The sequence below is a fragment of the Maylandia zebra genome, linkage group LG18, assembly GCF_041146795.1.
Source record: "Maylandia zebra isolate NMK-2024a linkage group LG18, Mzebra_GT3a, whole genome shotgun sequence".
In the NCBI taxonomy this organism is placed as follows: Eukaryota; Metazoa; Chordata; class Actinopteri; order Cichliformes; family Cichlidae; genus Maylandia; species Maylandia zebra.
In genome coordinates this window covers 8402790-8425594 of record NC_135184.1, presented here as the reverse complement: position 1 = coordinate 8425594, position 22805 = coordinate 8402790, and the positions used below count along the sequence as shown (strand labels likewise).

The 22805-nt window shown below is 39.6% G+C and overlaps 2 protein-coding genes across 18 annotated transcripts in view; both read left to right on the top strand.

Annotated features, from left to right (window-relative positions):
• The window catches only part of svilb (supervillin b), a 60240-nt gene extending 45181 nt beyond the window's left edge, over positions 1-15059 (top strand). For 11 of the 15 annotated variants that reach the window (XM_076876366.1, XM_076876362.1, XM_076876363.1 and 8 more), the window contains 17 exons: positions 25-200; positions 521-676; positions 1803-1939; positions 2932-3079; positions 3173-3318; positions 4942-5117; positions 5291-5438; positions 5753-6032; positions 6252-6403; positions 6677-6782; positions 6982-7189; positions 7273-7406; positions 8554-8709; positions 9749-9892; positions 9994-10115; positions 10464-10649; positions 14236-15059. In XM_076876366.1, coding sequence (XP_076732481.1) covers positions 25-200; positions 521-676; positions 1803-1939; positions 2932-3079; positions 3173-3318; positions 4942-5117; positions 5291-5438; positions 5753-6032; positions 6252-6403; positions 6677-6782; positions 6982-7189; positions 7273-7406; positions 8554-8709; positions 9749-9892; positions 9994-10115; positions 10464-10649; positions 14236-14322 — 2662 coding nt within the window. In that variant the 3' untranslated portion in view covers positions 14323-15059. Of the gene's footprint in view, positions 1-24; positions 201-520; positions 677-1802; positions 1940-2931; positions 3080-3172; positions 3319-4941; positions 5118-5290; positions 5439-5752; positions 6033-6251; positions 6404-6676; positions 6783-6981; positions 7190-7272; positions 7407-8553; positions 8710-9748; positions 9893-9993; positions 10116-10463; positions 10650-11700; positions 11723-14235 lie in introns of all 15 variants that reach the window. The other 4 variants (XM_024805923.2, XM_076876365.1, XM_024805914.2 and 1 more) reach the window with 2 other exon arrangements.
• Positions 15060-16295: 1236 nt separating this feature from the next.
• On the top strand, positions 16296-22061 carry LOC101487854 (acyl-coenzyme A thioesterase 1). Of its 3 annotated transcripts, XM_076876354.1 has the most exons (5): positions 16498-16617; positions 16710-16744; positions 17942-18403; positions 19215-19399; positions 19762-22061. In XM_076876354.1, exons 3-5 carry the CDS (start codon positions 17947-17949, stop codon positions 20368-20370), a joined length of 1251 nt encoding a protein of 416 aa, XP_076732469.1. In that variant the 5' UTR covers positions 16498-16617; positions 16710-16744; positions 17942-17946; the 3' UTR covers positions 20371-22061. The 3 variants fall into 3 exon arrangements, with proteins under 3 accessions (XP_024661681.2, XP_076732469.1, XP_076732468.1); XM_024805913.2 differs by lacking the exons at positions 16498-16617; positions 16710-16744 and adding an exon at positions 16296-16440; XM_076876353.1 differs by having other exon boundaries at positions 16498-16744.
• Positions 22062-22805: the final 744 nt, after the last annotated feature.

Here is a 22805-nt window from a genome sequence, read left to right as displayed (position 1 = left end):
TACTCATTTTTTCTTCCTGACTAGGCTGACTTCAGCCATGGTGCAGCACAAGCGCTCAGTTCGTCCTTCTAGAAACGTTCAGTCATCTAAAAACCCTCTGAAGATGCTGGCAGCTCGAGAGGACATCCGACATGAGTACACAGAGCAGAGACTTAACGTGGCACAGTTGGAAAGCAAGAGAATGAAATCCGAGAAGACGAGTAAGAACATTACTCTGTGTTTAGGAGTTTGTAGAACAGAAGACTTAATAGAGCCCCTCTGTTATTGTTTAAATAACAGAGGGGTGTGTAATAAAAAAAGCAACAACAGCAAAATTGGAAACATTATTGTTGTTTGGAGCCAACAAAACTACATCGATTTTTAACCTCTGCAAATTAGCGTGACCCATTTATACAGACGTTTTTTTCTGCAGGGATTTTATTACTTTAATGTTTAATGAAGCAGTTATGTTAGTTATTTATTAATTTTTATTCCAGTAGGCCTTTATTGTTTTTATAAAGTGTGTATTTTCTCATTTCAGTGAATAAAACCTCAGAATACTCCGAGGCTGCTCTGGCAGGTCTGGCCAGTAAAGAAAACTTCAGCAATGTGAGTCTGCGCAGCGTCAACATCTCAGAGCAGATGTCTAACAACGGCGCTGTGCCGTACAAGAACATCATGCTGATGCAGATCAAAGGTGAAAACTCGCTTATATTGTGTGTTTGTCTTAACCTGTCTACCATTGTTTAATGCTGTGTCATTTCCAGCTCCCAGACATGAAATAAACATAATCTTGGACTAGAACCTTTTAAATGAGAGCTTCATTCATTCTTCATTTAGTCTAAAACTAGGTCTAGTGGCACCGTGGGGTAGGGGTTAACACATTTGCTTTACCTAGTTTAAGATCAGGAGGAGACACAAACCCAGCCTTGTGCTGATCCCAAATCTGAATAAATGGGAGAGACGAATCTGGTGTAACAGCTGTGCCATATCAAATATGGGAAGCCCTCTCCTTGGGGAAAAATGAGCAGCCAAAACTACCTTTAGTTTTCAGAAACTGGCTGTTAATGTTTAGGTTCATACTGCAGTTAGTGTTCTATATGAAAGTCATATTGTTGCATCATAAACTGCATCCATAAACTGTGTACCTGCGTGTCACAAACATGGGATCTGCTAATAAATCCTAGACTTTCCTTGAAAACTCTGCAATTTCAGCAATTGAATGTAATGGTATTAATAAGGCTTCAAAAGGCACTGAGAGGGTTAAATTAGCAGATAGCTCTCAGCTGTGTCAGCACCACCACCTGCTGTGGCAACCACACCCCTAATTTTAATGTTTCACAGTATTCAGTTCAGTGATTTAAACATGAAGTGATTGAGGTGAAGCAGACATCTTGCTGTAGGCGCCTAGGTTGGTAGCCTCAAGAAAGTCAAAAGTGGTCATGCCCCGAATAATAAATAAATAATACTATTATTATAAAATATTGAGTTTTGTATGTACAGCAACAAACAAAAGGGGAAATTGCTGTATACAAAACAGAATCTTTTTTAAAGGCTGTAATCTGCATTTTAATGATGATACATCAACAGCTATCTGTGAATAATAAGTCTGTTTTTCATATGTTGATTTGGTCATCTCAACGTGTAGTCAGGCTTTTGCTCCTGTGATAATCCACCAATAAGAAAACAAGGGTCACACAAATTGTCGTTTCCATCTGTCCTTGTAAAATACTCAAAGGCGCTACACAAGTTTTGCCTCAAGCAGAACATCTATGATAAATCTACGGAGAAAATGAATTAAAGTGGCTTCATATTTCTTGCAGGTCGTCGTCATGTTCAGACCAGACTAGTGGAGCCCAGAGCGTCGTCTCTGAACAGCGGGGATTGTTTCCTGTTGGTCACTCCAGAGCACTGCTTTGTTTGGATGGGAGAGTTCTCAAACGTTATTGAGAAGGCGAAGGTGAGTGTTACCACTCTGTCTGGTGTGGTCAGAGCTACAGTAGCCATACTGGTGTTTGAAAAAAAAAGATTCATTGATTATTTAACTTTCATTCTCTGCGCACACACCAACTGGCACATATGCCCATCTGTGCTCCTCATCAAACACGTTTTCAGCCTCTCCATTTTCCCAAAGGACGTCTGTCTAGACAGTTTTTAATAAACATTTGTTTTCCTTCTCTGTGATCTTTACACACTTTATTGTGATTTTATGCATGAAGAGCCAAGAAACAGTCGGCCAAATCTCTTTAGTATGACTTTTTTTGTTGTTGACTTTAATATTTGACATTCTTATGAAGTTTCACCTCTTACTTCTGAGGGGTATTAATGGATTAATTAAGAAGCTAAATTTATTTGTTGTCTACATCAACATCATGGTGAGGATATGGCTACATTTACTCTTTATTTTTCTTTATATGCGACTCAGATCTACTTTATTCTTGTCAGTTTAAACAGCAAATCACATGTCTAGTCTTTTTTTTTATCATCATTGACACAGCTTCTGTATGTGTTACTAAGTTAGATACAGGTCTGATTTTCTTCACTTAATTTGACCTTAGTTTGAACAGTAACCCAAAATTTACACCACTCCAGTCGTCACCAAGATAACTCAACTCTGTCTCGGGGAGATGAGCGAGCTGAGCGTTGTGTCTCTCTACTAGAGCCTTGTTAAGTTAAGAGATGCTGACAGTAGTGGTTAAGTGAGCCTCCACATCCTAAAAGTTTGGAAAACTCTCTCAGGGAAACCATTCATGTAACATCCACACCGCTCCAGGCTCAGATTCCACATCCACACACAGGATTAAAAAGTTTCCTCTTTGTCATCTGCTTACACTTCATTGGCCTCCATGTTTACGTCTATGCATGCAGATTAAAACAGAATCTAGCCCATGAAACTGAAATCTATCATATTTAATAGCTGATAAGATGATTCTTTTTCTTTTGTGAATGCAGGCAAACGATTTGGCCACGTTCATCCAGACAAATAAGGACATGGGCTGCAGGGGGAACCAGGTGCAGACCATCGAAGAAGGGGTGAACCCACAGAGTCCAGATACTCAGGAGTTCTGGTCAGTCCTCGGTGGACAGATGGCATATCAGTGTAAGACATAAGCTTTTGTCTGTGCGTTTGAACCACTGCACACACTTGCGTTGATAATATCTTAACATTTTCGGTTACTATGTTTAATTGTAGCGGCGGGTCCAGCAGAGGAGGACGAGCAGTTTGAGAATGCCATCGTGGAAACCAACTGTATTTTCAGACTGCAGGATGATAAGCTGGTTCCTGATGATGATGAGTGGGGGAAGGTCCCACGCAGCTCCCTCCTGACATCCAAGGAGGTGATCTATAAAAGCCTCATTATAATTTTGATAGCTGCTTTTAAATTTTCAGCAGAATTTCACGTTTCCGCTTTCTGAACTTGGAAAGATTTCATGAACGGAGAGGAAATAGGATTTCATCACTGGTGTAGTTTAGCTTTATTTTTGGTTTGCATGTGAATGGGACACTTTTCAGCATTTCTGTCACATGTGCCACACGAGAATGCAAACCACTGTATTACAGAAGAGAAATATTACATGGAAGAAATCAAAGTTTCTTTTAAAAAAATAAGAAGCAGACCTGTAGATGAAGGTCAAAGATAATGAATGGACTCTCTGGAGTCTAGAAGGTGGTGGTGGTGGATCAGAGAAAGAATTTCTGATGCAAACTTTATATGAGATGCAAAATAAAAAGAAGCTGGAGATTCACTGTCCTGAATTTACAGGGACTGAACCTATGCTAACTTTCTGGAGCTAGAAAGGACTATTTTTGGAGACCGTCAAGCTATCAGCTTACACTTAGTTGGCAAGCTGCATGCATCCACTGTATATTGCACAGACACCTGCAAATTTGCACTAAGTAACATACAAAGGGGCAAGAGTTTCAGTCACTAAAGTGATGCACACACTTCTTGGATTGTCTCTTGCAAGAGTGTCAAACATAATGTCAAAGACTCTAATCCAGCTCACTGGGCAACTTTGGGAAATGTGAAGGAGACAATCATTTTATTAGACTTTTAATTGTATTTTCAGCATAGTTAACATATTATTCTACTGATAAATACCTCCACCACATCTATTCATACTGCGCCAGAGTAATTATGTAAAAAATAAACAATTAAATTGCAGAAAAGGGGTTTTTTTTATACTAGAAAAATTTCTTCTTCTTTTTTTTTTTTTTTTTAGACTAGGTCCACAGTTAAACAAATCATTCTATGAATTTACAAATTTTTCTGCATTATAATTACAGGATAATCTGGTCAATAAGCTACCAGAACTTTTCCCATAATTTTACATATTAATTTATTTATTTTGTTGACATACATTTAATACGACAGCATTTCTTTATCACATAGAACAATCGAGTAATACTGTTGAAATTGCACTTCTCATATTAACAGATCTCAGGGATTAAATGTGTAGTTAAACATTTTTACATTGACAGAAAGAAGAGTTTCACTGGTCTGGTTAAGTTCAAAGTGGGCTGTATAAGGCCCTCGATATAAAATAAGTTTGATGTTCTTGGTCTATAGCAAACAGCAGACCATATAATCTGTTAGATTTTTCCATTAAAATGCTTAAAAAAGGGAATAAAGCTGCAAATTCATATGAGAAATCCAGTTCAGTGACTGTCAGTCAAAGCAGTCGTGCTCCTCAAAATGCAAACTTTAAGCTTTAGTAAAATTTACTGTGGTGAGTTATATATAGCTCACCACAGAACACAGAGGTTAAAACATGTTTGCAGTGATTGTTTTTTGAGTTTTTTGTATTTTACTTCTTATTTCTGGGATTTATATAACAACACTACATGTGTTATTGCATATAATATAGATGATTTTCTCCATATGTAACTTAAAAGGGCTTTATTAAGTTTGAAGCAGTGCTAACTGGGTGTCTGTGGTTGTTGTGCTTTCTGTGCTGCAGGTTTTGGTGTTTGATTTTGGCAGTGAGGTGTATGTGTGGCACGGTAAAGAGGTGACTCTGGCCCAAAGGAAGGTGGCCTTCCAGCTGGCTAAACACCTGTGGAACGGGACGTTTGACTACACGTGCTGTGACGTGAACCCTCTGGACCCCGGAGGCTGCAACAAACTCATACCCAGGTGAGAATACACATGCCTGCTTCACATTTTTACTTCTGGCCTCAATCGAACACCAAAAATGCATAGTGTTTTAAAATGATCAACTTTATTTCTTAGTTTTTAAAAGGCTTTTGGTTTCATGAAGTTTAACGTCCTTTTACTCTTTTTTTTTTTAACCACGCTCTTCTCCACAGGAAGGGCCAGGGCCGTCCTGACTGGGCAATATTCGGCAGGCTGACAGAGCACAATGAGACAATCTTATTCAAGGAGAAGTTCGTGGATTGGACTGAAGTAAAGTCCCCAACGCCAAAGGAAGGCTGCGAGCTTGTACCTGAGCAGAAGGTGCAAATCAGGCTCTTGTTGTATGAGGATAAATAGCTTTATTCCACAGATTATCCACATCAGAGAAGCCTGATATATCGACTTTATCTCCCCATCTGTTTATTTGTTGGGCTGTCTCAGTCAGGCTTAGTTCATTTTGTCAGGAACAGTTTATTACACACTGGGACCAGGAATTAGAGCGGATATGCCTTTGGTTAGATGCTGTATGAAGCATTAGTGTGTCAAAGTGCCTTATTTTGCCTGTTGGCTCAGTTTTCACTATCACATCTTAACATTTCATTTGATTCTAATCCTATCTGCAATCTTTCTCCCAGGAGGCTCCAAGGCGAGAGTGCCGGCCTTACGATGCCACCCTAATGCTGCCTGTCCTGCAGTCATCAGTTTCCATGATTTTGGATGGGGTGAATGTCGGGCGTGGCCACGGTCGAGTGGAATCAGAGGACTCCATGAGGACTCAGGAGATCGTCACAGTTTCTGTGGACGTTTGGCACATCCTGGAGTTTGATTACAGCCGTCTGCCACGCCAGAGCATAGGCCAGTTCCACGAGGGGGACGCATATGTGGTCAAGTGGAAGTACATGGTCAGCACCTCAGGTTGGTCTCTAGTCATATTCTGACATGGTAAAAATGATCTACTTGACATTTTGCATTTGTGTGCTTTATGGCACACAAACAGGTAGGTGAGCTCTGATAATTCATTACAACACCACCTCACTCAAAAAGACGTAAACGTTTTTTGTTGTGTAGTGAAAAGAGTAGTTTTAGTGTGGTTTATTGATCCTTTTGTTGTCTGTTTCTGTATTTTGGCCCTAGTTGGTCGCAGGCAGAACCCAGAGGCAAGGAGCAGTGGGCCCGGGAAGGAGAAATGCTGCTACTTCTTCTGGCAGGGGCGACACTCCACTGTCAGCGAGAAGGGGACCTCAGCACTGATGACGGTGGAGCTGGATGAGGAGAGAGGGGCACAGGTACAAGAGACAAGGCAGTCAGTGTTTAAAAACATATTATCAGCTCTGCGGTGAAGGCTGATGTTATGAAATGCTACTGAAGTAACACACTAGCCCGCTTCCATTGAATCGTTCATCACAGGAGATTACGATGGCATTAAGATGGCTAAGAATGAAAGTTTTGTACAATGTTCTCTTTATAACGCGCACATGTACACATGTACAGAAAGATGGACAGTGCATACATTTGTAATCTTGACTTTAACAGAGTAATTTGACCACTGTGTGTTACAGATGCAGGTGCAGCAAGGAAAGGAGCCGGCATGTTTCCTGCAGTGCTTCAATGGAGGAATGATCGTCCATGCAGGCAAAAGGGAGGAGGAGGAGGAGAACACTCAGAGTAAATATTTGGACTTTTCCGTTTTTTATTCTATTTACCTTTATATATTGTTATTATATTATATTATTTGTTATTATTTAATATTGGTATTAAATAAAGAAAATAAATTGTTGTTGTTATAATATGATTTATGTTGGATTGCTGATTAAGGATTAAGGATAAAAACTTCCTGTCACTCACGCTTACCTGCTCTAATCAGGTGAGTGGCGTCTTTACTGTGTGCGTGGTGAAGTGCCGGTGGAGGGCCACCTGCTGGAGGTGGCTTGTCACTGCAGCAGCCTTCGCTCTAGAGCCTCCATGATCCTGCTCAACATCAACAAGGCCATCATCTACCTGTGGCACGGCTGCAAAACGCAGCTGCACACCCGCAGTGTTGGAAACACGGCCGCTCTTAAGATAAAGGAGCAGTGAGTGTTTATAAAGACAGTGTTTCCTCATTTTACACTCTCATCTGAGAATTGAATATCATTTCTCTCTTTGCTGCTTTCAGATGTCCTCTGGAAGCAGGTCTCCACAGCAGCAGCAAAGTGACCATCCATGAGTGTGATGAGGGGGTGGAGCCTCCAGGCTTCTGGGAGGCTCTGGGGAGAAAAGACAGGAAAGCCTATGACTGCATGCTTCAAGGTACAGGAAACAGCGTTTTTATGTGTTGACACCATAGACTCAGCTTGTCTGAAATTTGCTTAACAATGCATTGTTATAACACCATTGTTGTTTCCTAGCATCACTTATACTACCATTGCCACACTGCTGCAGCAGTAACTGTAATTATAACTGATATCATTTCTAGTAAAGTTAAAAATATCTTGTTTAGCTCACATTATGAATTCAATACATACAATAAAATTCATACAGCATACTTGCTTATACTACCACACAGTAAAATTGCTCTTTTGCATTCTTGTACATTGCACAATAAAGTGCATGAATATATTATCTGTAGGTCAAATTTTAACCTTTTTAAAAGCCCTTATGATGGCTTAATAACAATTTAGTTCAATTTTATTTTATTTATAACCAACTCAAGCCTCAATGTGATTTTTACTCTAGGGCAGTGATTCCCAAATTGTGGGCCCGGTGTTGCAGGTGGTCCACAGTAATAACAGAAACTCAGTTTGAAATTGCTCACAAGTATGTACAGTTACATATTTATATTCGTTTATATAAAAAGTGAATCAAAACTGGTAATAAAAGACAGTTAGTTTGTGTTATTGCAAATATTACTCTGACCTAAATTTTATGCTTATGCATTGAATTTTGTGTCCCAGTGCCAGGTGGGTTACACATTAGTCATAACACATGAGCTCAGTGTGACTATGCATATGACTGGGTAGCATTAGCAGTTCATAGTCAACAGCTTGTGTTTCTTGTTTTTTAGTATTAAAACATTCAAAGAAATACATCACTTTCTTTTGTGTTTTCAATTGAAGATTTAAGATTGGGTGGACTTCATGGGAATTTTTGGTTTTTAAAGAGGTCACAGGATTCTTGAATTTGGGAATGACTGTTTTAATGTAAAGACCTAATGCTCTTTACTCTACAATATAAGATTTTAGAGTATTTCACAAACTGCAGTATTTTTATTTTTTTAGGAATTAACAATAACAACAATTGTTTATCAAAAATATATAAATGAAATCAGAAATAACAGGTTTGATTTTTTTTTTTCCAATGTTTAACAAAATATTAAATCATGAGGTGTAGTCTAAAGCTCTCCACACCTACACTGGTCATCATCCGAAGAAGGATGATGTATCTTGTTGTTTGTCAGATCCAGGAAAATTCAATTTCACCCCACGGCTCTTCCAGCTGAGCAGCACATCTGGAGATTTTGTAGCAAATGAGTTTTTCCACCCGTCCAGAGCTCCAGACCTGGTCAGCTCGCTGCCTTTCCTGCAGGAAGATCTGTACAATGCACCTCAACCTGGTGAGACTGAAACACAAACGTTTGGCGGGTGGGGATTTATATTCTTCTAGTTAAGGCTTCCATCCATCCTTGCTCCATAAGCTTCGAGTGAGGAAACAGGAGTGTTTTAGATAGACATGCCATCCACCTCATTTAAAATCTATAGCAACTGTGTGATGCTGTCATTATCAATATGGACCAAAATCTCTGAATGTTTTCAGCGTCTTGTTTAACCCACTACTAGCTGAGTATACCTAATAAAGTATCCAGTGATTGGATATAGGGAACCTTCCTAGAGGTAGAAAAAGTGGTGAAGCATATCTGTCTGATGTATGTGCATTTATGTAATTCTTTATTCATTTCCACAATTCATTACTGTTCATTTTTTGGACGATTCAGGGTTTGTGCGTCATTTGTTCATCTGCACAGTTAAGAACAGATTTGTGAGAACACACTGTTTGTGAATGAAGACCAATGTTTTTATTGACTGCTGGGGAATAAAATGAGCAGCTGAGCTGTTATGAAAACAGTTTTATTTTAATTATGTTGAATTATTTGTGGACAAAATACATGCATAAACTGTACTGTGGGAGCTCTAATGTGCAAGAGTATTCATATTCATCATCTCAGCTCAAAGGTTGTTTTTCTTTTCATTTAGTTTAATCTTGTGTCATTTGAGTAAAATATACACCTATGTACATTTCTACAACCTGAACCTTTAGAACACGTCAGTGTTTTAGAATGAGATCAGTTGTATCTGTCCAAGATGGTGCCAGAGAGAGTGAGGATATAAAAATAGCTTCATCCCATCATCTCTTTCTCACATCCTTGCAAAAACAAGATGAAGAGATGTTATTTAGGAACTGATTTTTTGCAAAATGAAAGACACACTTTCAAATCTCATTGTCTTTTTTATCCTCACACTGATGCTCGCATAGACTTAAAGGATCATTTGGGGGGGGGAACACTTTAAAATGTAGATGCGTAACTACAAATCCAGAACATACAGTATGCAGATTACACCGCATATTTCTTACTGTATCTTATGTCTCTGGCACAGCTTTGTTCCTGGTGGATAACTTCCATGAGGTTTACCTGTGGCAGGGCTGGTGGCCTCAGGACAGCGAGAGGACTGGCTCTGCTCATATCCGCTGGGATGCAGACAGGAAGTGCGCGATGGAGACTGTGCTGCAGTACTGCAAACGTGAGGCAAACATCCAGAAACTTTAAAAGCAGAAAAGAAAAACATTAGGAAAAGGTTAATGTGTGATTTAATGAGAACCTTGTGCTGATTTTCTCCTGCAGAGAGGAATGAGAAGAAGCCTCAGAAGTCATACCTGATCCACGCTGGCCTGGAGCCGCTCACCTTCACCAACATGTTTCCCAGCTGGGAGCACAGAGAGGACGTGGCTGAGATTACAGAGAAAGTGAGCAAGACATATTGTTATCCTATACTTTTTCTCTTGGACGTCACTGCAATAGCTTTCCATATTCATGTTCAAAGTAATTCATATTTAGTTTATACTCAGCCTTGCACCCCCTCAGGTCAGTTTCATGTCCGAAACAAGCTATTCTGACTCCCTTCATCCTTCTTTTAAAACATCTTTTTCCGTCCCAAATAAAAAGAAATAAAAAATTAAATAAAACTTCCTTTCTTCCTGCACCTCCTTTTTTATATGCCCTCATTCAAAGTGGAAAATGTGATTAACATTTAGATTATGCTATATTTTTCCTTCCTCACTGATACAAAGCGGTTTCTCACAATTACTACAAAGGAGCCTGTGCATGCTCTGTTGTGGCTGCAGGAGGCGGAGGTGTGTAACCAGATCATCCTGGTGGAGGACGTGTTGGCCCGGCTCTGTCAGAACACCTTCCCTCTGGCTCAGCTGCAGGCCCGGCCGCTGCCAGAGGGAGTTGACCCACTCTGCCTGGAGCTCTACCTGTCTGACCAGGACTTTGAGGTCAGTAAAGTGAAGAAAAACTATTTTACTTTTGCTTTGAAGTTTTTGTTGGCAGCGTTTTAGTCACACAAAAAAATCAGCATGTTTCTTTCCTTTTACCAGATTTTTTTTTTTATAACTTTTAAATCTGATAACAATGACAGCTCAGTTGAAATCAAATTAGTCACATGACTTACCTGTGACCTAATTAAAGTAGAAGTGTAATATCTATAGTAGCAGCTTTTTGACACAGTGAGGCATTTTTTCTGAAGTGACATTTTCACTTAGTTATCTTTTATTGATGAGAAAGAAAATATAGCTGATGACATTTTAACACTGTGGCAAACAGGAAAATGTTGCCTGACTGTACCTATAAAAAGCAAAAACTGTATCTGTTTGGTTTGTTCCCTGGAAGTTCCCTGGCCGTTTACAAGTGTGCATTTGCAATTTCACCATCAGCCTCAGACTTACATAGACAGCAGACAACTTCTTTGTCAATCTGTCCTGTCTTACAAGTTTTGAGTTTCGGTCTGTAACCTGGAGGCTAAACAGGAGGATCGTCCCCAGGATGAGAGTGGCAGTGCACAGTTCAGGTGTAAAGTCCTGAGGCCTCTGAGAGGGGACTTTCAGTGCAAAAAGCCTGAATGTGAGGCCACAGACAGACAATTGAAAGGAGCCACACCAGCAAAATGACCTGCTAATCTCCAGTTTTGCCTCTTTTTCGTCTTTGTCCTCTTCCATCATTTTGAGAAGCATACATGCAGATATACTTACAGAATGAAGCTTCCAGAAAGCAAAGAGAAAACAGCAGCAACACTGGAAGTGCTGCAAAGATGCACAAACACCAATTCTGAAATAGATCTCAGCCAATTTTATCTGGTGCATATTTTCTCTTTCTTTTTTTTTTTTATTGGCACAAGCAAAAATAACCTCAGTGATTCACATCAGTGATTTGAGCAGATATGTAGCAGGTACATCAACAAGTATAAATGGTGGAAAACCAGAACTGTACACAGTAACTAACCTTCAGTCATTAAAATCCATCTAACACCATCTAACTCTCACTTTACAGACCAGTTTGTAGGTGGATTCAGGTAAGAAGAGATGCTCGTGTGACTCATCCGCACTGATGACCCGTCCTTCTCTCGAGCACGTCAGCGCTGTGTTTAAAAAAAATCACTCCTGTCTCTTGAGTGTGGTGCTGGTCGAGGAGGAAAGGTTGTGCTTGGCTGCACGATTATGTCTGAAAAGATCATCCAGAAACACCCTTACGCTGTTAGACAGTACTTTATAAAAGCTGCAATCACAAAGGACTTGGCACTTCAACTCCTTCACACAGGAGACAACAAATACAAAATGACACATGATCCAAAATTAGCTTCCATCTCTGCTGGGAGAAAAGATGAAAAGTTACAACTGACCACTTGAATCAGTCAGAGAATTCAGGATTTGATTGGTATGTGCTGTAAGTGTGTACTTTTATACACTTCAGTTAATACCTCAGAGTTAAAGCTATAACTCTAATGTGCTTCTAAAGTCCTTCTTATTATAAATGACATAAAACATTCATAGTTTACAACTCCTTAAATATCCTACATACAGGACTTAAAAATTATTACATTATTTTCTTTTTCCTAAATGATCTTATGTAGGACGGGATTTATAGATAGGCTAAACTTTTCATGTTCATTCAGGGTGTGCCCATAATGGTAAATCCACTGTAGGCTACCTTTAACTCATACCTGCACATCTTAAAAATACAAAATTCTTAGACCAAGTGAGGTGCCATTTTTACAGCAGTGAAAACCCTAAAGATGATGATGACGATGACCTGTCAATAGCTTGACAAGGATGGTTAGTCATCGATGTTGAAGCTAGTGGCTGGAAAGAAATCTAAACTCTGCATTTAGTTTGCTTCAGATGGAGGAGAATGAGATTTCATTTTAGAAAAAACGTGAGATTTTCATGTTATTTTAATATTAATAAACACATCTAGCAGGCGTTCTTAAACTCAGCCTGGATAGACGTATATTTTCATTGTATGTTTGGTCTCAAATTGTATATAAAGTAGTAAAAAGTATTAAAAGCCTTAAATATATATTCTCTGTACCTGTAAACACCCAGTATTGCTCAGAATCGCATCAGGATTATTTGTCACTATTTACTAATATTGTATAGAAAAAAACCATCAGGAAATTATGGATTTTATGTAATGTTATAATTAATAATAATTAGTTACATCCTAGTGAGTTAAGAGGTCGCTTATCTCTTGATGTTTTCCTTGGTGGGAGCGGGTTTAGACTTTGAAATGATGTGTTTATGCTCTTGTGATAATTGACAGGTTTTATCTGCGCAGCTGCAGTTTATCTCTCCGACCACGCCGCACTCCTTCCACACTTCTCTGCTCCTGCAGCTTTTCTCTTTGCACGCACGCACACAACTTCTACCTTTCCTCTCAGTGCAAATAAATGCTCTTTAGTGATTCACTGTTATCTGCACTGCAGTCTGACTCACTATCTGTCTGTGGAGCACAACATGGAGGCATGAAAAAACACCAACACTGGATGGAGTTGATTTGTTTCCCCACAGGGCACAAGATATCACGTCATGTTAGAGAATCAGTGAATTAGCAGATGTGATTGTACAAGAAAATATTTGAAAATATTGTTTTCCTATTTATATTAAACTGAACTTTTCTGAAAATTGTGCGCTCTGAAACATCTCACTGTGAAAGTACCAAAAAATGTATAATCACTAAGCACCTACTCATCTGTTTATCCATGAAATGATCCAGTGCAAAGTGCAAAGGACAACATCCTGCAGATATGGCGCTGGAGCTTCACTCAATCAAACATGATTGATCAGGTGATTTGAGCACTTCTAAAGACGCTGATCTCCTGAATTTTCATTGCAAAGGTGAAGATAGATAGATAGCCAGCCAAAAAGGTGTTTGGTCTATCATCTGGACACAGGAAAGAGAACAAGGATACAGGAAACAGAGAAGAGTATTCCAAGGAAGAGGTTTGCAAAGAAGAAGTGGGATGTGAGGCTGAATAACAAGGAAGGAGAAAGGATTTGCATCCACAGAGACCGACGTAGGGCACATCGGACATCTGAAGAAGCTTTTATGCAAACATGAAGCTGTGGATGCTTAAAACAGCTTGATCTAATTAGGGTTGGGCAGATAGGCACAAAGGATAGAATTAGGAAGCAAAATCAATGATCATGTGAATAAACTAACCTTCAGAGTAAAACAGGAAGTAGGAAAAAGGCATACCTACACAAGAAGACTGAAACTAAACATGATAAGAGAGACATTTAAATGTTTCCTGTCTTAGACTTTTATCAAATTATATTTTTTGGTGCTTTGACAGTCAGTGTTTCATCAAATGCACCTGCTAACAAAACTTAACACATTCAGGGTGTGTTAGTATAAAACAAAGGCTGAATTTTGTCACCGAACAACAATATTGATCATGTTGAACCATTATTAGTTAGAGTTAAATTGCCATCTCTCCTCTCTGAGGCTGTGCTTGGCATTCAGTGATGATCCTATCACACTGCCTGTGTTCTCTTCTGAAACGTTTGTCTCTTTTTCTGACCCCAGAAAGCTTTGGAGGTGAAGAGAGAGGAATATGAACGTCTGCCAGGGTGGAAGCAAGTGAACTTAAAGAAGGCCAAAGGACTGTTTTAATCGTGTTTTTAATAGGAGTTGGTACGTGAAGAGGTACAAGAGAGGACAGTCAAGAGGGAGATGCGAGAAGAAGCCGCAGAGAGATGAACCTGCTTTTGATCTGATACGAGGAGAATGAGACTGGAGATGCACTCGCCTCGCTTATAGTGATGTTTTACTTCTCAACTTTGTCGTTACTTAACAAAATGAAATTCAAGCGGTATAACAAGCAGGTTAAAAAAAAAAAAGACACCTGGCTTTGTTGCATACATGGCTTTTATGTGTGTCATAGCACTAAAATCACCGCTTATGGACTCGTCAAAGAAAAAGACTTGGACGCTTGTTGTCAGAGTGCCATGCTGTGGTTGTGTATGTGTGCGACTGTATATAATGTTTGTGTGCAACGTTAATTTGCGTAAAACTGTGTGTAGGTGCGCCTGTGACTTTGTATCTATGTAAAAACGAGTCCTGTCGTGTCAGATGTTGTAAGGAAAGTCGTCACTTCTTCTGTCCACACTGTCTGGATGCTGCCAGGCCTCATAGGTAACTCATATTGCTCAAAACTGCTGAAGTGACCCTGGTTTATTGGGCACCTGAGAGTTTCATTAGGAGAGAAACAGCAGCTTGAAGAATCTGATTGTATAGTGCCTTGCTTTTTGTGTACAGTTTATATACAGAAATTCTAGTCTGCATTTTTAAAGACTTTCTTTGTGATATAAGACATAGTGAATTAAATCACAATAATGCTCAACTCAGAAGTGGAGTCATTTGTGTCCTTGCTGCATACACTTTCATTTCATTGCATCATATCTCCAAAATACAGATTCTATCATGCTATCAGGAAAGAGTGAAGGGGGAAACTATAGCAACTGTTCCAAGTATTTTTACATAACTCAGTTTTTCCTTTTTCACTTTTTTTTCACAATTTTTTTTCTGGTGGTTGTAATGAACTACTGGACTCTGCCCTCTTCTTTTGATCTAACTTGAAGATTAAAATAAAAAAATTATCATAAAATGTTTTCCTAATTCCAAAGACGCTGTGATGCAGAGTAGAATATAAATAGGAACTGAATGCAATGATTCTATATTTTTTTCACAGCACAGCACAAAAAACATCAAGTGTTTGAACTTTGAGGGGGAAAAAATGTCAGTTTAAATTTCCTGGCAGCAACATGTCTCAGAACACTTGGGCCAGTGTAGCATCCCCACTTCTTTTGGAAACTACTGTTAAATGTTTGGGAACAGACCCGTTGCTGTGCTTCTGGGGGAGGAATATTGTTGGGACAGTGTAGTTTTTGTGTATTTTTTGTTTGATGGTGCAATAAGTCTTTTCAACCTGAAAGGTGAAAGGCCTGCAAGTGCTCCTGAGCACATGCAGTGATTTTCATGACAGAATCAATCATGGAAATCACTGCATGTGCTGCTTGAGCCTCTCTGAATCTTTAGATGATATTAAGCACTGCAAATAATGAGATAAGCATAGAAAGGCCTTTTTTTTCCAGAAACTGTAAGTTTAATGCAAGTTTATTTTGTGAAAAATCTAACTGGTCCTATCAGGACAGCTGAAAAATCTTCTGCTGATTAAAGAAAACGAAAAAAAAAATTAGGTGCCCAGTGTCCGAAGTCTCTGTGGATTAACTATCATTTCAAATTTCTTTTTCTATTCTGTGTATCAACTTTTAATTGCAGTGGGGAGAACTTATAGATGTTTTTTCTAAGGTTTACTTTGAGATTTGTGTGTTGTGCTGAATAGTGTAAACTAAAGACAATTAAAATGTGGGGTATTATCTCAATATCCGGACATGGGTGTAAAAAATCTGTACTATTCCACACCTGGACGTTTGTTTACCCTAACGCACCTGCTTAGCCCGTGTCAGCCTGTTAGACGGTTTCAGCGCCCTCTGCCGGACATCATTTAGCATTACATTAGCTGGATTCAACAGTTTTACTACTGCAGTCACTCAGTAACATTGGTGCTTATTTACCAAAATATATTCCAGCAGAGAGAGCTGAACAGAACAGAGTCTGCGCAGACTTCGTCATGACGCGCATTGATCGGGTAGGGGTCTGGAGTCTGAGAGAGCGAACAACGTGCTTTAGATTAACCGGATTTAGTAAAACAGTAATCCATCCGCCTCGGTAAGTTTTGTTTTTAAGACAGAGAAGAAAATCTGAAGACATGCAGGCCACTCCCAGTTATGCGTCTGTGCTCAGATGTTTTGAAAGTGTATATAAAATACGCTTCTTCTTTTGCACAGCGAATACCTTCGTCAGAGCTGGCGTGGAGATCTCTGCAGAAGTTTAGCACTATTTAAAGTATAGTTTATTTTCTGGAAGATTTACCCAGATTCTGCAGTATAGTTTCAGACTTAAACTAATTAAAAGTGCGATTTTTTTTCTTTTTAAAGGGAGCAAGTTTCGACTTTACTGTTTTCCTGCAGAGGTTTGTTTTAGCTTTACTGCGTTTGTGTTACACCGCGCTTAAATTTTTTTGCGCTTCTACCCTAAATTTTTTTGGTAGTCGTTCTCCTTTGGTGAATTTTGACCTTTACTACAAGCATAATTTCACTAGACTGTAAATTTACTTTAACTATCATCTTGCTGAAGACAGTCGACTATGATGGCGTTATATGGGAAATTGCGCTTCCCTCTGTTTGTTTCAGTATTAAAATGCACGATACAATCTAATAGTAAATATCAAAAATACATTTATGGAAGGTTGTTTCTTTTCTGTTTAACAATAATCACCAACGAAGAAGACGCACTACCACAAAACCTAGGGCAGAAGCGCAAAAATATTTAAACGACCTTTAGCCTAAAAAAACTTGGATCTGTCCGCCTGTGTGATTTATTTGAGAGGAGATTGGTTGTTGCATGGACATGATCCAAGGGCATGTCGGAGCACTGGGCGTAGGTTCAACACCTGTTTAACTGATTGTTAATACAAACATCTATTTAGCCATCCAGTGGCCTGCTGAGTTTCCAAACCGAATTTCTGTTAATACTGTGGTCCACCTGCAGTATCTTTACAGCCCACCAGAGGGCCCCAGCCCACACTTTGGGAATCCCTGCTTTAGGAAATTACTTTGGATGCTAGAATGTAGGAAAAAAATGACCTTTCACATCCAGTAACTATGTGAAAGGTCATCAAAATGCACCTGTGAGAGTTTTCTCCAGTGACTGATCAGAGCAGGAAAAATACCCAGTGTATTATTGCTTGTTTCTTTTTCTCTGCATCATTGGCATTAAATTTATGAAGTTTTACTACTGAAAATTTTGATATATCCCAGTAGACAGCTGAATTAAAATTAAATAGGTTGCTGTTTGTAACAAAGCTGAAATGTAATTTTCAGCCTTTAAAATTTCATGTGGTTAAAAAGTTGTGAGATTTAAAAAATGCTGGGACATTAAAAAGTGCCACATTTTGACCTAACACTGTATACTTTCTGGTCTGTAACTCCAGTAATCTACATAGTATGTAGCATTGCGTCCTCAAATATACTGAAGTTAAAACAAAATGATCTGATTCTGATGGTGTCGAGTGGGAAGCATTCCAAGAATGTTTCTTTTTTATTTTCCTTGCAATGACCCATTTGTCCAAATATTGAACATTCATGGAGTTCAGTCTTTGATCTTTCAGAAAAGATGTCCTCCCAAGTCAGGCTGAGGCTGCTGCCGAGCACCAGGTGTCTGTTTGATGAGCCCGTTCAGCTGAAAGTGGCCGGGCTGCGGTCAAGGCAGGTGGTCACAATCAGAGCCACATCGACCGACGAGAGAGAAGTGGTGTTCGGCTCTTCAGCCACTTACAGGGCAGATGATGGCGGAGAGGTCGACCTGAACCGAGACCCCTCACTCAACGGGAGCTACGTTGGAGTGCAGCCCATGGGTCTGCTGCAGTCACTGAAGGCAGACACTTTGCACAAGTACTTCTTCAAGAACAAAGCTCTGAACCCTCACGTGGTGAAGTTTTCTGTGCATGAGCAGGAGGCGGATGGCAGGATACTGGCAGAAGAGACAAACGAGAGGTTTTTGATGGGAGACGGGGTCAGTCGGGACCCAGTCAAAGAGGGGAACATACGAGGAGTCTTGTTTACACCCCCAGGTACTGTATGTGGTTTTCCACTTAGAAGTATTCACTATCATTACAGTGGGCCCCCCTTTTTTTTTTAACAGGTGGCGAAGGTATATTTTCTGCAAAGGGTACATCACTTTTCTTGATTCAATTTCAATTCAATTTTATTTATATAGCGCCAAATCACAACAACAGTCGCCTCAAAGTATTTATATTGTAAGGCAGACCCTACAATAATACATACAGAGAATAACCCAACAATCAAATGACCCCCTATGAGCAAGAACTTTGGCGACAGTGGGAAGGAAAAACTGCCTTTTAACAGGAAGAAACCTCCCGCAGAACCAGGCTCAGGGAGGGGCGGGGCCACCTGGGGTGAGAGAAGGAAGACAGGATAGAAGACATGTTGTGGAAGAGAGACAGAGATTAATAACAGATGTCTTGAAAGATGTCTCAGTTCCTAAAATGCATCTGGAGGACAGAGGAGGGGGTGGCTTGTCAGATTAGCTGTAATCATATTTGCACAGCTGTATCCTTTGTAGAAGTACTTATTGTACTACTTTGGGAAGTTATTTAAAAGTATCCTTAAATATAAAATAAATGTGTTTAACACCTCTGAGATCATAAAATACAGCACTAATTGGGCTGTAATGAAACTATATGATGAAACTTACACCAAAATCACGATACATGAGTGAAAAACATTTTAATTCATATTTAAACTGGAAAACATAGATGAAGTGTTGAATATGGATCTTTTATTGTAGGGCTTTAGGTTAAAGTTGCACATTATGCATGATTATAACCTACTTACATGAAACTTTTGTTGTCTGTGTTCTAGGAGAAGGTCCGTTCCCTGCTGTGCTGGATCTGGGCACCTTCATGTCTGAGAAAAGAGCCTGTTTGTTGGCCAACAAAGGGTTTCTGGTCCTCACGATTGCTGTGTTCAGTGACAGACAAAATATGAAAGAGACACATCTGGACCCCTTTAAAGAAGCCGTGGATTTCTTACGCCACCACCCCAAGGTGGGTCCAGTGGGTGACACTTAAGCTAGCAGCGTAACTTTACAAGAACCCATGTAACTGTGTGTTCAGACCGAATGTGAAGCAAATGTTTTTGTTTTTTTTTGGGGGGGGGGGGGGGGGGGGAATGATTGCATGCGTAGTCTGTGAAATGCAGTGAACTGGTTAAAAATCAGTCAGGTTTGAAGAATTGCTTGGCAAAAAGTGAGACACTGCTTTAGGGAGTCCTAGTTATGTGTAGTTACGAGTTATGTGCCAGAACACCCATTTTTTTCTTTAAACTGTTCCAGTTTAAATGCCCAGCAGGTCACAACTTTTAATACTTTGGAATTGCCGGTTTCTGAGCTCTGTGTGTTATTTCACAGGCGGGCAGTAAAGGAGTCGGCATAATATCAAGATCAAAGGGAACAGATATCGCGCTCTCTCTTGCTGCATTCGTGCCCGGTGTGGAGGCCTTAGTTTGGATCAATGGCACCAGTGCCAGTGTGGGCACTCCCCTCTACTACAAGAAACAGCAGATCCTCTCACCCTTAATGTTTGACTTCAGCAAGGTGATTACCACCAAGTCTGGAGCAAACCTTATCAAGTATGCTACTGAAGATCCCCTGGAAGAGAAGAACAAAGGAAGCCTCGTCCCCATTGAACGAGCCAAGAGCCAGTTTCTCTTTGTGGCTGCAGAGGATGACCTCAACTGGGACAGCAAGGCCTACATGGACCAGATGGTGGAGAGACTGAAGCGTCGTGGGAAGGAGAACTTTGAGACTGTTTTTTATCCTGGAGCTGGACATTTGCTGGAGCCACCCTATGGACCCTTCTGTTCCTCTGCTTTCCATGGGATGCTTAGCTTCTCAGTGGTGTGGGGAGGGGAGCCCAGGGCCCACGCAGCAGCAGAGATCCACCTGTGGAAGAAGATAGAGGAGTTCTTTAGAACTCACCTGAGTTGTGATGCTGCACAGGCTAAAGCCAATTTATAAACAGGATTTGAAAGATAAAACAAAAAACAACTATTGAATATATTATTTTATTTGCTTGTGAATATTTTCTGTTCTGTCTTTGAATGCATTTCATGTTTGATTTTAATATCAGAATACTTTAATAATTCCTCAGGGAATTATGTGGGTTACAGTTACTCCAGGACAACAGTAAATGGCCTGTATTTGTATAGCGCTTTTCTAGTCCCCAAGGACCCCAAAGCGCTTTATACATCCAGTCATTCGCCCATTCACACACACATTCACACACTGGTGATGGCAAGCTACACTGTAGCCACAGCCACCCTGGGGCGCACTGACAGAGGCAGTAACTTCTTCCTCACCTCATCAAGCTCTTCTGACTGCTGCTGAGCTCCAAAGCTTTTTACCTGCTTGGAATTTGTGTTGACTGAATACATAAATTCATAAATCAAGTTTAATACAATGGCAGCAAAGATTAAAAGAAATATTTGTGTTCAGCTTGTGAGTGACCATCCTACAGCTATCTGGGTGAGGTCACTACCAGAAAACAGCAAGGAAGGAGACCAAAGATGCCACCTGGGAGATATCGCTACAGAATAAATGTTACAATACAAATGCGAACACACAGGAAAAAAAGGTTAAACCATACAAGACCAACTCCAAGTTAAAGAACTGCATTATTATAGCACATTTCTAAAGTATATTTCACTACCACAGTAGTACAAGGATGAAAATGGCACCACAGAAAACTAGCACATTACTCATCAATGCTGCTCTTTTTTATGATAAATAACAATGTATTTTAAAATACTGATGTATTGAAAAACAAGACAAATTAAGTGTAAAAACCTTTGACTTGTGGTTGTGAAAGTATTTGCACCACTATCAACTACAGCAGACTCCTGTTGAAAACACGCAGTTCTTTGAATCTTTGGGCTGAAGGAAGGACAATACTCGGTGTATAAATGCTCAATCAACAATCATTTATTTCCATACAATTCAACAATAAGAGCATTACAACGTCCGGACGGGAGAGATGCTACCAGAGGGTCAGGCACATGTCTCAAAATGGTGACGGGTTGCTCAGCTTTTTATAGTCTCTAGTGGCCCCCAGCTAGTCGTAAAAGCCAAAACATCACATTTTTTCTCTGTTACAGCGCCTAAGTTATGACCTCGGCAGTTGTTTCTCTGCTTTCTGTAAGGTGGGGGTGTGGAATGTGGTCTGTCTATCTCCCCTGTCTTTAGACACAGAGTCTCCTGCTTACAACCTTCTCTTCATGATTCAACAATTAAGCATGTCAAGAAAACAGTGTAACACATTCCCAGCAGATCAAGGATACAGAGTGATGCACATTTATCTAATGAACTAATATGTGAATATGTTCTGTTAACTCAAAAGTATAATGAGAACTAAACTACATACAGATCACACACTCTATTTTAAAGGGTATAATATGATCTACAGCAGTATTCTAATTCAACTACTTTGATTACATATATAAGGTAACATATAATAACAGAATAATATCACACTCCAAATGCGATTTTGTCATCCTTTAATAGGTAGAAAATGGAGAAATTAAAGTAGAAATGACTAAGTCCTACATTTGTGAGTGTTAAACAAATGTATTCCTGCTTCAGCATTTAACTGTAATGACAGATTAACTGCTAACAGACATTATCTGTTTATTAAACTCAAGAATTAAACATAATTGAATTTATGACTGTTTTATAGGTTCACCTTATTTGTTTACCAATCTAATGTCAGTCATCTCAACTCTGTATTGTCTTTGGTTGCTAGACTAACAAGCCAGTCCAAAACACTCTTTTCTGCTTTGGGGCGGGACAAGTGGTAAAGGTTCAGGTGAACCTGTGGGACCTGACACAGAAGCTAAGTCCTAAGAATTAGTGATGGGAATTCCGGCTCTTTTTAGAGAACCGGCTCTTTCAGCTCGGCTCACTAAAAAGAGACGGCTCTTTCGGCTCTTCAGGTTGTTTTGTTGCTTTAATTAATTTATTATTAACAACAATATAAAATTATGCACAAAAGGAATTACTAATGTAAAAAAAAAAAAAAGTGGTTTTATTTATGTATGTTTATATATAAATATATACAGTGGCCCCTAGAGATAAAGCCCGTACAAACTCCAAAAAGCACGTACAAATTCTAAAGGACGTAGAAACTCCAAAACACATTTCTAGCGTTAACTGAACTTCCAAAACAGAGCTACCTAGATCACTTAAATTACACAATTGAAAGCATATGTGTATTGTTTGTGTATTTATACACAGGCACTCATATATATTCAAATAATTTAAAGAAAACGTTCATTTATCGATAAAACAGGCGGAGCGAGAACACATCCGGGACTTTTTCGCGTTCTCGGCTTGATGCATACTTTGAATTGGAACAGTACTTGGTCTCCGACTGATGACGTATCACGAGTACACGAGAA